Source organism: Aythya marila (assembly GCF_965140915.1).
Source record: "Aythya marila genome assembly, chromosome: 14".
NCBI lineage: Eukaryota > Metazoa > Chordata > Aves > Anseriformes > Anatidae > Aythya > Aythya marila.
Genome location: NC_139055.1, coordinates 1046580 through 1061522, shown reverse-complemented (window position 1 = coordinate 1061522; position 14943 = coordinate 1046580). Strand labels below are relative to the sequence as shown.

General features: G+C 47.0%; 1 protein-coding gene across 1 annotated transcript; it reads left to right on the top strand.

Annotated features, from left to right (window-relative positions):
• Positions 1–5652: 5652 nt before the first annotated feature.
• Positions 5653–14059, top strand: C1QTNF2 (C1q and TNF related 2). Its single transcript, XM_082771302.1, has 3 exons — positions 5653–5876; positions 10306–10554; positions 11775–14059. The coding sequence occupies exons 2-3, from the start codon at positions 10314–10316 to the stop codon at positions 12386–12388; spliced, it is 855 nt and encodes a 284-aa protein (XP_082627428.1). The 5' UTR covers positions 5653–5876; positions 10306–10313; the 3' UTR covers positions 12389–14059.
• Positions 14060–14943: the final 884 nt, after the last annotated feature.

Genomic DNA, 14943 nt, shown 5'->3' with positions numbered 1-14943 from the left:
CTAAAATGAAAATGAGCCTACTGTAGTGGAGACAACAGGAATTCAGAACTACTGTTTCTTCCACGTACATACAAGTGAGAGGAAATTCTGTAGCCTGTTAAATTAGTCAAATTCTCCCAACACAAAACAGACCCACCCAGCACACTCAGGGCAGCTTTCTCTGAATCTCGCCTTTGGCAAAGCTCAACATTTATTTTCCCCAACTCCCAATTGTTTTCAACAATCGCTTCAGTTACTTCATTTCTTACCCTGTTGAATTCTGGTTGTCTGAGGTGTACTCGATCTGCAAACTGTGAATGAGACTAGATTTGAAGATGTTCATGTTTTTAGCACACAAGTTAGAGGAGAATCCTTTATTTTTTTCTTGGAAAGTTTAGCATCCTGTGTTATCTTCCAAAGCCTTTGAGGCACACCAGAAGGTAGCTCTTTTGCTCTCTCCATGTTTCTTTGTAATTAGATCCCTATGGCTTCCCTGCGTGGGTTAATGAAAGAGATGTGCTGTTCTACATGCGCAGTTGTTAAGGGATAAGAAAAAAGCAGGAATGGTAGCACTACTTACAATTGAAATTGAACTTGTCCTTTACCTTGCACAGCATTTTCTGTGCCCACTAAACCACTGTATGTGCCCAGTCCCCCCCAACAGCTGCAGTTTTCCATGCCATTTTTAGGTATAACTTTAATTACTCCACGCAGGACAAAGCAATACTTTCAGGCAACTCCTCGTTGTACTCATTCTGTCGGCATTAGCTGTGGTGGACGCACCAAAGAAATAGAAATATCATTCTAACTTAAACTGATTGTTTTACATAAAACAAGTTTGTTCACATCTCAGATGACCCAACCAGACACAGCATGCAGTGATGGGTTTGCATCTGCAAAATACTAGCACATTTTAGGCCTCAGTGGAACATGAAAAAATAATCTAAGGAAACTGCTCCATGGACAAATAAGCAAACCCAAAAATTCCTAGCAGCAGTCTTAAAAGGATATTCCAGTAATTCCAACACATTTTCGAAAAGGCACCACCACCCAACCACTCACTGCAGCGGGATCTAAGTGCAGTCCTTGGCCCGTTGCCCTGTCTTCCACCACAACTTTTAAGAGTGGGACTTTTTTCCAGCTGCTTTTCCTTCCTTATCACATTTGCACATGCATTTGTTCCAGGCTTTTAATGTAAAGCCAACAACTACAACTTTTGCTCCAACAACACCTCCCTTGCAGTTTTATCCCAGTATGGTGGTTTTACCGTGCTAGGCAACTGAACTCCACCACAACCACTCTCTCACTCCCCCTCCTTAAAAGAGGAAGGGAAGAAGTAAAGGAAAGAACAACTCATGGGTTGAGATAAGGATAATTTAGTTAAAGGGAAAAATAATTATTATGGAAATATTATTATTAATTAAACAATTTAACTAAAGGAAAAAAGGGAAATGGGAAAAGAGGGGAAAAGGAAAAAAAAAAAAAACACAACAACAACAAACAAACAAAAAAGCAAAGGCTGTGTGGAAATGCAGAGGAAATAAATTGCTCTCTACTTCCCACAAATGGGCGATGCTTGACCACATCCTTGAAGCAGGGCCTCAACACACGTAGCTGGTGTTTGGGAGGACAGACGTTTTTGCAATGAGAGTCCACCCCTCCCCTCTGCTTCCTTTTTCCACCTCTTATTGCTGAGTGTGACTTCATATGGTATGGAATATCCATTTGGTTGGTTTAGGTCAGCTGCCCTGGTGATGTTCCTTACTCACTTTTTTACCAACCCCTTAAGAGGGTTAGAGAGAGTCCTGATGCTGTGCCAGCACTGCTCAGCAGCAGACACAACCCTGGTGTGATACCACTGCTGTTCTAATTACAAGTGCAGAGCACAGCACTGTATGGGCTGCTGCGGGGAAAGTTAACATACCAGCCAGACCCAGTACACCCAGGGCTGCTTTTCATCCAAAAGCTGCTACAAAACATGCTAACACCATAATGTGCACCCACTGTAACACACACCCAGCCTGGCTCCCTTCAGCTCAGGCTGCAGCATACCCATACACTCTGAGGCATTTCCCATCCCAAGCACTTGTCCTGGTTCTGCACACCATGGCTGGGAAAGGGGAGGGAGAGGGCGGTGGTTCAGCTGCCTGCTGGCTTGGCTCGGCTGCCCCTCCTTGCTTTAAGAGAGCCGCATTCTGGGCATCTGCAGAAGCAAAAGCACCTGGCTGCAGCTTTCAAGGCCAGAGACAGCACAGCCCCACAGCACGTTCTGCTGATACACTGGTGTTTTCTCAATATTTTAGGAATTGGGGGAAGTCCATTTTTAGCAAATTATTGTCTGAGAACACAAAAGGCAGCTCTAATGCAAAATTGGAAAGCCCCAGAGGGAGAGGGGATTTGTCTGTAGCTATCTGTGCAGCCTGTCACTGCTCACAGGAGACATTTTTCCCGTCTCTGGGGGATGCAGCTTTGCCCTGAAGACAGAGGTACTGTGCTGTGGCACAGGTGGCACTCGGCACTGGCTTTCCTGGCCTGAGCAATGCTGCCCTCGTCCCCAGGTGCTGGCATTGCTGTTGGTGATGCTCAGCCCCCAGCAGTGGGGCTGGAGATGTAGCCAACCCCAGGTCTGGCCCCCAAGGGACCCCCTAAAAAGGACCCTACACCTTTATGGAGAATCTGCAAGGTTTCTGGACCAACTCTGGCTTTTGGGCATTGTTTCTTGCCCATGTCTGTACCTGGCTGGCAGTTCAAGGAGCTCATTTTGCCCACTCTACTACGTAAGTCATCTGCTATCCACCTCTTCTCTGGGCTGCTTTCAGATGGTCACTGGCTCTGTTTAACCTGATCCTGGAGAAACCAAAGTCACTGCATTTCCCTGTCACTCAGCTTCCTGCCTATAAGATTTGTCTCCTAGAGAACTCTATAATTTTCCATGCTTTTTGTTTTTCTTTTTTAAGCCTTCTTGGGAAATACAAGGCATTTTCAGAAGAGTCTTTTCTTGTCTAAATAAGTGGTCAGATAACTCAAATTCAGCGAGTCGAAGAGAATGTGGAATTTCGCTTTGAACTAGAAGATGCACGAGACAAAAGAAACAGATTTAAAAACAAAACAAACAAACAAACAAACAAACATCTGCAGTGTGCTGGCAGTGGCTCACTGGTGTGTTTGGGCTGGTTCTCATTTCCCTCTTCCCAAAATAAGTCCTATTTATTTTTATCTTAATGGGTTAGGGCTGCAGTTCCTAAGCAAAGCTAATCGTCTCCAGGGTATCCTTGAAATTTAAACAGAGATTTGACTCATTTTATGGGGGCTTTTGGAGAGGGACAATCACTCTCTGAAGGCTGCTCAGAGACTTCCGAGCTCCTTTCAGGCAGTGCAATAAAAATTACCCAAATCACCATTCCATGCTAAGCCAGCAGACCTGTTGGGTAGAAAATACTTTTCCCTCCCCTTAGTATCTTCCAAACAGGGAAGAAAAAAAATCAAAGGACCGACACATCTTTGAAGAGAGGCATACTTGCATTGCTGTTTCCCATCTTCACCTCGAAGGCTGAATTTCAGGGTGTCTCCAGCCTCTGTGTTAACTGCAGCTATTTTTGCCTTTGCTGACTCATTTTATTTGGTTCCAAAGTCACTGCTGCAAGGTCGGTATCTGTAGGAGTGCAATGCAGCAGCACTCCCCAAAACAGCATGGGAAAAGCCTTTTTTGCTGAGACACAGTCCTGGCCTCTATCTCGGAAGGGAACCAGAAGTCGCTCACATTTAGGCGCTTACATTTCCCACCCAAAATATGTTCACAGGAGATGGCAGAGCGTAAAACTTCAGTTTTTATTCTGCAGGGGCTGGGCAGCACACCTTTCCCTGGCAGCAAGGCTTTGGTGCCAAGGAGGGAGCACCACGGATCCCAGCACCCCTCCGTGGCAGGGTCTGGAGCCCACGTACATCCCGCACCAGAGATGTGCAGAGGCAGGCAGTGAGCCCCGTTCCCTGTGCTAGACACCCACATCTGCCAGTCCCCACAGGGAGCCTGTCGTTAAGAAGCAGCACAAACATGACACCATCTCTTATAACGCTTCCCTGCAGTGTCCAGCTAACAAAAGCAGAGCCAAGGCCCACATGCCAGGGCTGCTGTGTTTCCCTGTGGACAGGCAGTGCATTTACTCCTCGAGGTGCTGCCAAGCACGTTCTGCAGCAGAGCCGCGTGAGGCCCGGGCTCGGTGTCGGCAGGCGCAGCATCCCCATGCAGTGTCCCCACACCACTGAAGCAGGTCAGGCCCTCGCTGCTGCAAACCCCCAGCAGCTGCAGCTGCCTCAGTCCTACCTCGCATTTCCCAGCAAGGCTGTTGGGTTTCTCCACCTCAGTTCATTCCTGGTGCTGGGCGTGCTGATGGCATCTCTGCACGTGGCTGCTCCTGCACCAGGGACTTCCCAGTGCAAAGCCACTCAGGGTGGGAAAAGCTGGTCCTGTGTGTGGGGGAGAGGGCCCCACCAAGGAAAATATATTTATAATATTTGAATGATGCTGTGCAACTCTGCTGTGCTGTCTGTTGGTGCCTGGGCTGCCAGCACATCATGGCAGCAGCCCCGGGCTCAGTGAGACATCCCCACCCCTCCAGGGCAGCCTCACTGACTGCAGCTCACCAAGTGAAGTGCAGACACATTTTATTTTTATGTTATGTCTGTAGTGCATACATGCAGCTAAAACCTTTCTCACCATGTTTCGAGAGCAAGTTCAGGGCAAAGCTTAAAAAAAAAAAAAAAAAAAAAAAAAAAAAGAAAGAAAAAGCAATGTCTGCTAAGGATGAATTCTAGCAGAAGAACGAGTGAAGCCTGTGGAGTACTTCAGAGGACTTGCACTGAGCAGAAAACATTCGCTGGCTGACCTCGCAGCCCAGCTGCCAGCACACGCCTAGACCAGGCAGTGGGCAGGGGCCTGCAGCCAGAAGCAGCAGTGGGAGAGGACGGCCCCTGGGCACCGCTGCCCTCCTGGCACCGCTCGCTGGGCACCCCACAGTGGCCCAACACCCATTTCAGGCACCACTTCCAGCATTACTGCCTATCTTCAACAACTGATAGTACTTTGTAATTACTCTGCAAGCTTAAAACAAAGCCCTCACCCTTTCCAAAGACAGGAACAGTCCTGCCCTGATATCTTGGTGTCAAGGTCTCCACATCTTGTCTCCCACATCCACCTGGGGCACTTGTAAAGCATCTGCTGTGTCCTCTCAAAACTCACATTTACAAAGCTGCTGCTTCACAGTGATGTCTTTTACTTCAAGCCTGGAATGATCTGCCCCTTACTGATTTCTCTAAATTACTTTAGACACAACAAGTGAGCTTTCACCCTCAGCATATCTGCTTCCCTTGCTAGTGCTCTAGGACCAAGCTTCCACGTTACTCCCTGGTTCAGTCCCTGTACCCTTACAAATTCTGCCTGTATGGGTGGGCGATGGCTATGGCAGAGAGGCAGAATCTGCCAGAAATGGCCCAGGCAAACTCCTGAGCCTTCCTTCCTCACAGACTGCACAGGAGAGAGGCGAGAGGCTCCCCAGGCACTGAGAGCTTTCCAGCCATGTGTGCATAAAGCTTTCTGCCCACACCACGTGACAGAGGAAGAGGCTTGGACCCATTACACAATAATAAAACTATGCCTTTGGCAAAGCGGAGCCAAAACCTAGATCTGCTGCAGGAAGCTAGTGATACACACAAAACGGGGTAAAACATTAATAAAGACAAAAGACCCAAGAAGTGAGGACTGCAGAGCAACCTCAGAAGGACACTGTTGTGGCAGGACGGGCTCTGTGCTCTGCTGCGTGACAGCGATCTGCAGCAAAACATCTGCAAAACTGTGCGGGATTCCAGCGCCTGTCGAGATCTCGCTGAAGAGATCAGCCTGGGTGAGTAAATTCACTTTTGCTTTTTTTCTTTTCCTTCCTTTTCTTAACCTTAACTTGGGAAACTTACCAAATAAGGTCTAACTGATGAAGCACTCAGGTTTCCAATGCCTGCACAGGAATCCATAAAGACAGCAGCAGCAAGTTAAAAGAAACCATCTGGGAAGGAAACATTCCTTGGGTTTCCAGCAGGAGCACCCACCTCGCCCAGCCAAAACCACAGCCTCCCCCTTCACTCCGGTACCAGGCAGCAGCTGCTGCGCCACAGCTCTGTCCTGGGACTGGGGAAGGCTTGACTCAGGCACTGCAGCTGCTTACAGCAGAGGAGGCGATGCCATTTTGGGTGCAGGAGATGCACTTTCCTTTATCTCCTTTGACATTACTTTGTGCAAAAAATCAAATTCATATCTGCTATAGCTACTCCATTGGCTTGTATCAGAAATTAAATGCATGTATTTCAGCTTTTGCTCCCCATGCAGAGGTGCATGGAACTGCACAAGGTGGTTTCCCTGGCCAAAATCCACTGTGTGGCCACCACGCCTGGCAAACCCTTGGGGCTTTCCCTCAGGTGTGCTTTCAGCCCAGCCACCCCACAAGCACCAGGAGCTACAGCTGCTCCTTTGCACCTGGGGCTCACTCCTATGGGCAAAATTGTTTCTTGCAGACGCCCTTTTTGAATGCACATACATCCCCAGAAATAGCTCAGATAATAGAAGTAGTCACATGGGGGCTTCCAGCAGGTACTCACAGCAGGGATGCTGCAGCAGCCAAAGGGGGACACAGCAAGAGATGTGTCCCCCGAGCTCCTTTCTGTGAGCCAACTCTAGCTGCTGCAAGCCAGCAATCAGGAGCAGGGGCTGCAAGGAGCCCTGTGGGGACAAAGCTCCTGGAAAGGGGGCTCCCAAGTGACAGAGATGCTCTGGGGACAAGCAGCTTGCACAGAAAAGCCATTAGAGAGCAGTCCCCTTGCAGAAATGCTCCACGGGCCACAGAAGCCTGACACATTTTCTATGGAGCTGTGCTCCAGCCTTAAGACTCACAAGTGAACACTTTCTAAAGCCATCTCCTTCCCAGTTTGCTTCTTCACAAACATTCCCCAAAATTATCCTGTGGAATTCCACAGCACTATTTTATGGACTACACTGGCCCCAGGGGATGCCCTGGGTGCCACAGCAGCAATTTCTGTGGTTTGAGCTGAAGGACACAGGGAATCCTCATATCTAAATCCCAGTTGATGGACACCTGTCACTCCACCTGCCTGTGCTGCATCCTTCCAGCTCAGGCTTCCCACATTCACAGTACATTTTGGAGCCTCTCGCAGAGCCCAGAGGCTGGCAGACAAATGACCCAGTTGGGATGAGGACCTGAGGCCTCAGCCTGGAGCCTGCATAGCATCTGGGAGCCCAGAGGGTCTTTCCTCCAAGAGCTCTGCCTCAGAACAGCTCAGCTCCACCATCTCCACCACATCCACCCTGACTTGTCTCCAACTCAAGCAGCGCTCCACCACCAGCTCTCATAGCCTCCAGGGCATGGTGGGGGGTTGTGACCCACACACCATGTATTTGTCATGGCCATTAAGTGTCCAAGACCCTATTACAAAAGGCATTAATTAAAATGTTACTATAACAGTAAGATCTCAGCTGAAACTGTGCTGTGTGGTCTTCAGTGCCAGGTCTACTGCTTGTGCCAAAGAGAGGAAAGACGCTGATCTGTTTCCAATTTGCTTCTTGGAGCTCATCATATGTTCTACATTGAAGAGCAATTTTCCTTTTAAGGTGGACCAGCACAGGGTTTGTTTTCTTTCAGAGGTTTCTTTAAAAGATTATTTATAGATTCTCTTGTGAATGTGACCATGCTCCCACCCCACACACACTCCTATGGTGTGGGATGAAGAGGTCTTGCAGAGACAAAAATTACTATTGACTCGGGAGTTGCAACAGAGCACTGCTCCAGGTAGCCAAATATTCCTCATCTGTTCGAGTATTGGTACTACAAACCTCTCAGCCTCGGGGTATTTTGTGGTTTGTCCCATTGGGTTAACTACTGGGGTTGTTTGAGGGTAAACAAAAGTACTTGCGCTAAGAAAGGTTAAGAGAAGGTGCCCTTCCCTCTGCCTTGCGCTCACTCATACTCATTTGTGAAGCAGTTCCTCCTTTTTTTTCTCCCACCCCCTCAGTTATGCCCCACAACAAAATATCTCCTTGCCACAACTAATTAGAGTCATACATCTCCAAATGTCTCTTCCTTCTCTTCTGCCCCATTTGAGGTGGTTACTGGGAAGTGGGGATGGAGCTTCCCTTAGGAACTCCCCGCTCTGCAGGCATTTTAGCACTTTGATCCCCTTTCTGTGAGCAAGAAGTCTTTATTCAGCTGTCCGCATCAATACCGGTTTGTGGTTTGGGTCTCACAAGGCCATTAAACCAACACTTCACATCAGCAAATAAACTTGGGTATAAGAAAAGTGGAAGAGACCAGAACAGACCGGCTGAGCAGGCAGCCCCAGCCCGGAGATCTGTTCTGCATTTCCCACTCCTCTGCATGTTCCTAATTCCACGTATTGCAGGATGGGGAGCTCCCACTCAGCATTAACGTGTTGCATATTGCTGGGTGGATTTGGAGCATGTAATGTGCATTTCCACCCCCTTCAGGAGCCGATAGCAGGGGAAAGTACTAAGGCAACGTGCAATGCATACGGTGCTTTGAACACCTTCCCAGTGCCAGAGTTAAGCAGAACACGCTGGAGAGAAGCCAAAGCCTCCTGCTGTTTGCCTTGACACCAAGCAGGACCCTGCCTGACCAAATGGCCCATGAGAGGTTTGGGATGTCACAGCTCATCTGTCTGTCACTTTTATGGCTAGCTGTAAATTTACTGCAGCACCAGAGTACGAAGAAATATATGAAAGGCAGTTTTCTTGCTTTGTAAGCCTTGCTTCTGCGTTTAGCTCACAGAACTTGAGGATGTGATAAGAAAGCCCACACAACTGGATGGCTTTCAGAGCCTCCTACAGTACAGGGTGGCTGCAGTAAGGGACAGACTGCATTTCACAGGAGTCTTTGCCATCGTATAAGCATGTGTACCTCTTAGCCTGGGAAACAGGAGTGGTACCAAAGTGATATGTGGCTAACGCCTTTAAAACATTGCTCTGGCTTCATCTTGACTGATCACAGAGCTACCAAGCAAACAATGAACCAGCCAGAGTTGTCAGGGGCAGCTTTAGGCTTTGTGCTTCATTTCAAGGACTACTGCAACTACAGAAATGCAAAGAAAGAGATTGCATCAGGGGAAGCCTTTCACTCACCACCAGCTCGTTTCTACCCCGAGGCCACTGGAAAACAGCCCAACTCCATCAGCCTCTGCCCAGCCCCGTGGTCAGTGCCCACAGCTGTCACTTCCCTCGCTGGCAAAGGGAGGGGGAAAATCCTCAGCTGGGGCACCCCCAGGTACGCAGCATCCTTCAGAGCTGGGAAGGGAACAGCACAAGCACTGCACCCACAGGTAGACAGAAACTGATGACACAGAGGAAATCCTCTTTTAACTACAGCTGTAACCATGTGCAGAACCAACACAAATTCTAGTTTAAACTCTTCTAGCATTCGGTCTCAGGTGGGCTGTGCATGAAGATGAGCTCGTGTCAATCAGCCTGATTTTGAGCATCTTCTCTCAGCTGGCAGTGCACCTGAGTTCTGCTTCAAGATGCAGAAGGCTTACTCTGTGCACAGCTCCTTGCAAACAGCTCCACACACAGACATCCAGAGGGAGATTTTACTGCAGGATAACTGCTCTGCATCACCAATTCCATGGAAATAGCTGTATTCAGAAATCATTTCCTATCAGAACACCCTCCTCCCATCCATGAGTGGAGTCAGACAAGCCCAGAAGGCTCAGCACCGTCCTGTGAATGAAGGCAGAGCCCAGGATGCTCCAAAAAATCCCCTCTCACTATATTCTATACTTAAAACAATAGCTTATTTTTCAGAGAAGGGAAGGGCAAAGAGGAGGGGAATGGTAAAGGAGGAGAGCAGTGAAGGGGTTTGGGAAGGCTGTGGGAGAGGCCAGAGACATTTTGGACACTGACCTTATCTCAGTCCTTCCTTGCACATAGATAAACAGTCACAGACAGACTTCAGAGGGGAGCTGGAGCTGCCAGCTATATTAGCATGAGAAAGACAGGAGAGCAGGAAAAAGGATGGGTGGTCATGGATAGGAGTATAGAGAAGAGCAAGTTTAAAAAGGAAATATTGCTCAGATCTGGAAAATTCCCTGAGCAAAAGCCTTGAATTTGCATCCCTCCAAAACAAACAGCTTCCTCGCCCTGCCAAAAAACATTCCGTTTCTATGAGTCTCCACAACACGCAGTCCTGACAGAGGGGGCACTGCCATGCCCTCATCCACTGCTCTCTGCACACCTCCAACCCCATCTCATTTCTGCAGGCTGTGCCATGATCTCTGCTGTCCTCCTCCTCTGGACCGTGCCCTGCGTGGCAAACCACATCCTCGGGGGCTTTGCCAAGGCAGCGCTGCAGGAGGGTCCGCAGCTGGCATGCAGCCTGCCAGGCCCCCCCGGGCCCCCCGGTCCTCCCGGTGCTCCCGGTGCTCCAGGGACAGTTGGCAGGATGGGCTTCCCAGGGAAAGACGGCAAGGATGGCAAGGATGGGGACAAAGGCGAGCACGGTGATGAAGGTAAGAGGGAAGAAATTCTTTGTGAAATAAGAATAAAATATAAAAGCATCATCCCAAACACTGTGCCAAAACCTTACAAAATATATATTTTTTGCTAATAGAGTCTTAATGCTGCATGTAATTCTTATCATCTTCATTTTAATATTGCACATTTTCCTCTGGAGGGAGATTTTCCCTGTTTTGACACACTCACCTTAGCCAAGAGACACTCTTGGACTAGTCTCGGATTGCTGCTTTCAAGGGAAAAAAATTCAGAAGCAAAAATTTAGTCCTGGCTCCCTAGAGCACTCTAACTGGGTAGCAGACACTGCTCTTACCATGCTCCACCTAAATCAAAGCAAATGTCAACCCTAGTTTAATCCTGAGGTGGGATTCCTGTTTAACTTGGACCTTACTGAGGACCAGGACCAGCAGGACCAGCAGGAGTCAGATCCTGCTGATCTCCCACTGCCACCCCAGAGTGCCCTCCTGGCTCAGCAGAACACCACCATACCAATCTTCTCTTCATACCATCTTCTCTTCTCTCACCCCCAAAACAGACTCTGGAGAACAAGTTTCAAGCAGCAGCCACATTTAAATCTAGTTGCTACAGCAGGTCAAGAGACACAAAATAAATCCCTCTGTAATTTTCTTCTATCAGATACTACCACACTCAGGGCTCACCAGCAGTTTCACCACTGTGACAGAGCCCAGCTTGCTCCCTATCTCAAGGCAGTCCCTGCACTAGGTGTCTTCTGGTTCATGACTGGTCCAGATCCCAGCTAAACTGGGCTTTTTTCTACACCTAGAATCCATCTTTTACAACACAGTTTCATGTTAAATGTAAAAAAATTAGGCAGAAGATTAAACATACCCATCTGCTCAAAGCTAGTTTCCAAAAGCTTCACAAACTCATCCAGCTCCTTCAAAACCCAAAGATTTAAAACTTTTCCCCGGCTAGCTTTATTATTTATTACTCCTTTTTCTCAAGTGAGTCAGATAACTGAACCAGCCTTTTGGTCCTTAAAGAGGACAGGCTTTCCTGCTCCCAGGTCCTGTTATCATGCCAGCTACTTAATGTGGTTAATCAGTCCTGACACATCCCGCCCCAGGTGGTATTTCATTGGGATTCTCTCTAGCAAGGTTTTCCTCCCAAATGAAAGCATACTGACGCATTGATATAATCCCTTTCCACTCACCATATTTTAACTAAAAAGTTTACAAGGTTATTTGTCTTCTAGGTCCACAGGGCAGAACAGGAAACCCAGGCAAGCCAGGACCAAAGGGGAAAGCAGGAGCTATCGGTAAGGCAGGCCCACGAGGACCAAAGGGTTTAAAAGGCAATCCTGGAAAGAAAGGAGCACCAGGAAAGAAAGGACCCAAAGGGAACAAGGGTGAGACCGGCATGCCAGGACCCTGCACCTGTAATGCCAACAAAGCCAAATCTGCCTTTTCTGTGGCTGTCTCCAAAAGCTACCCAAGGGAAAGGCTGCCCATCAAATTTGACAGGATCCTTATGAATGAAGGAGGACATTACAACGCTTCCAGTGGGAAATTTATATGCAGCATCCCAGGTATTTACTACTTCACTTATGATATCACCTTGGCCAACAAACATTTGGCCATTGGCTTGGTCCACAATGGGCAGTACCGGATCAAGACCTTTGATGCCAACACTGGGAACCACGATGTTGCCTCTGGATCAACCATCCTTTCTCTGAAGCGGGAGGATGAAGTATGGCTGCAGATCTTTTACTCTGAACAAAACGGGCTCTTTTATGACCCCTACTGGACAGACAGTTTGTTCACCGGCTTCCTGATCTATCCTGATCAAGATTATCTCAATGAAATATAGAGCAAAAAACAAACCCATACAAAAATAAAATAAAATATCAAATAAAATAAAATAAAATAAAATAAAATAAAATAAAATAAAATAAAATAAAATAAAATAAAATAAAATAAAATAAAATAAAATAAAACCAAAAAATAGGAAATGGATGTGACCTCAGTCCAGCAAAGTGTAGCCTGTACATGGACATGTGTGGAGTTATACCATTCCACATTTTTCGCACTAACAGCCTGCATTGGCTCCTTAGATATTTACTTGATGTCACCAACTAGTCCATAGGGTGTGCCAGGATTAGTAGGAACAACCTTTAAGTAACCTCATGAGTCTCTAAGCCTTGAAGCTACCTGTTATGTTTTCCCACCACCATCCAACTGTGCCATGGACATGTAACTCAAGTAATGGTGCAGAATGTTTTCATTTTTGTATTATTGTAAAGTGTGAGGATCAAAAATCATTTCCTGAAATCTGAGCTCCTAAGTGCAATTGATGTTGGAGATTGTATCAGTGCCTCTCTGCCACCCACGTCCAATAATAATAACAATAATAATAACAATAATAACAACAACAACAACAACAACAACAACAACAATAATAATAATAATAATAATAATAACAATAATAATAATTGTTACACTTTACCAGCTTCCTAAAAGTCAGGAAGTTACCAGCTACTGTTACAAAAGTGCCAGTAACTCTCAGCCTCATCAAAGCAGAACTAATAAGCAAAGGCATCCGTTCTAAACAGGACATGCCACAAAGGAGAGAGCTAAAGGCTGAAGGTAAAACTCCTGGTAAGATATATCTTGTTGCATCAAGCACTGCTGGCATTGCTCAGATTTCAGCTGCTTGTACTGGTGCTGGGGTCCTGTGCTTGCTTTCAGGCAAGCACTGATAAGATATGACCAGAGACAGACTTTGGTTGTGCAAGCCAAATACTTGCCAGCCTCCTACCCTTGGCAGAGAGGGAACTTTGCAGATAGGACTGAATTTTCTGAGACAGCATGAACCTTCACTACAGAAACAGCTTCATTAACACGCCCATTTCTTGATTCTTGCCAGTTTTTCCTTCATCCCTGCCAGCGTCTGCTGGAAGGAGATACTTGTGGTGCTGCTGAGATCCTCCTCAAGGGCTTAAGGCTACACACAGACTCTGGTCTTACCGATATGCTTTTTTGTTTGTTTGTTTGTTTTGTTTTGTATGTCAGTATTACAGATACTCTAAAATCAATGTATTGGTGCTAAATGGTATTTAAAAAATAAGGGGCAGAAAAGTTGAAAGCTGAGCTTTTTGCTTTTGCTATGTTGAGCTTTGCCTTTCTTTCCAACCCAAACATCAGCTAATACAGGGATGTGCTCCAAAAGGATTTGCTATTACCATAGCAAGAAGAGCTCTCCTGCTATCAAGCTGCCCAGTTGGCTGCCTTGCCCCAGGATGTCAAACCCACCCTGTAACAGAGGGCTATCTCAGCAGCCAGATGGAAGGAGTCTTCCTCACTATCAGATGCATCTTCTTGGTTTCCACATTCATATTTCTTGGCTCCTTTATCACTTCACTAAACCTCATATGAATTTCCAGCTCCCCTAATCTTCATATTCAGGAACTGAAGGAGTAGTCCATAAGAACAAATTAAGATATTTTTTAAAAAATCTTACTTTTACAAATTAAAATAGTTGCATGATATTGATGAACTACAGTAATTGTGTTATGTCTTACAAAAATAATTTCAAATACATTTTATGAAAATAAAGCTGTACAAAAATACTGGAATACCCTTGACACTAATAAAGCAGTGTTCTAGAAGTTATTTCAGAACTGCTACAGATTCCACAGACACTTAGTTTTAGTGATGGATTTCATAGGGCCAGGTGTCAACAGAGTATCTCCTCTCTCCAAAGGGCTCTCTATCCAAGACTATCTGCAAGGTGGAAGAATAGGATCTGTTCATTCCTTTGAAGCTGCTCACCTTTCTGGCAGGTGTCCTTTCCTTGGCAGTGGCTGCTCGTTTAGGAAGACTCTCATTTAGGATGTCCTGGAGTGCATTTTGTAGACAGCTTCCTGAAGGCAGCAGCAGTTCAAGCACTGCCTTTCTCTCCCAGCACCCAGCCCTGCACTCCCACCTTCACAGCCTGGGAGCACATCTGGGGCCAGGACAGCTTTTGGGCAGAGCCAATGTGCCTGCAAGTCTCTGCCCTGACACAGCTCCCCAGCACCATGTTAGAGGCAGCCTGAGGGACGTGGCGGGACTGCTGCCAAGAGAGTGCTCCCCTCTGCAGTCCTTCCCTCCCCTCAATTCAATATATCACCCATTCCCAAAAGGATTTTTTTTTTTTTTTTCTGATGTATAGGCAGATTAGTTTTTCACCAGCTTTGAGGTGACTCCACTTGGTGCAATGCAGGTGCCAGAGCTGGGAGAGGATGGGAGAGCATCATGGGGAACTAGACTGAGAAGAGGAACATGGAAGGAAAGCAGCAGTCAGGAGCTAGCTCAGCTGAACCATCAACCATCCTATATGACTAAACTCCCAGTTGTCCCCTGTTAACTCAGAAGGCCCCTGCA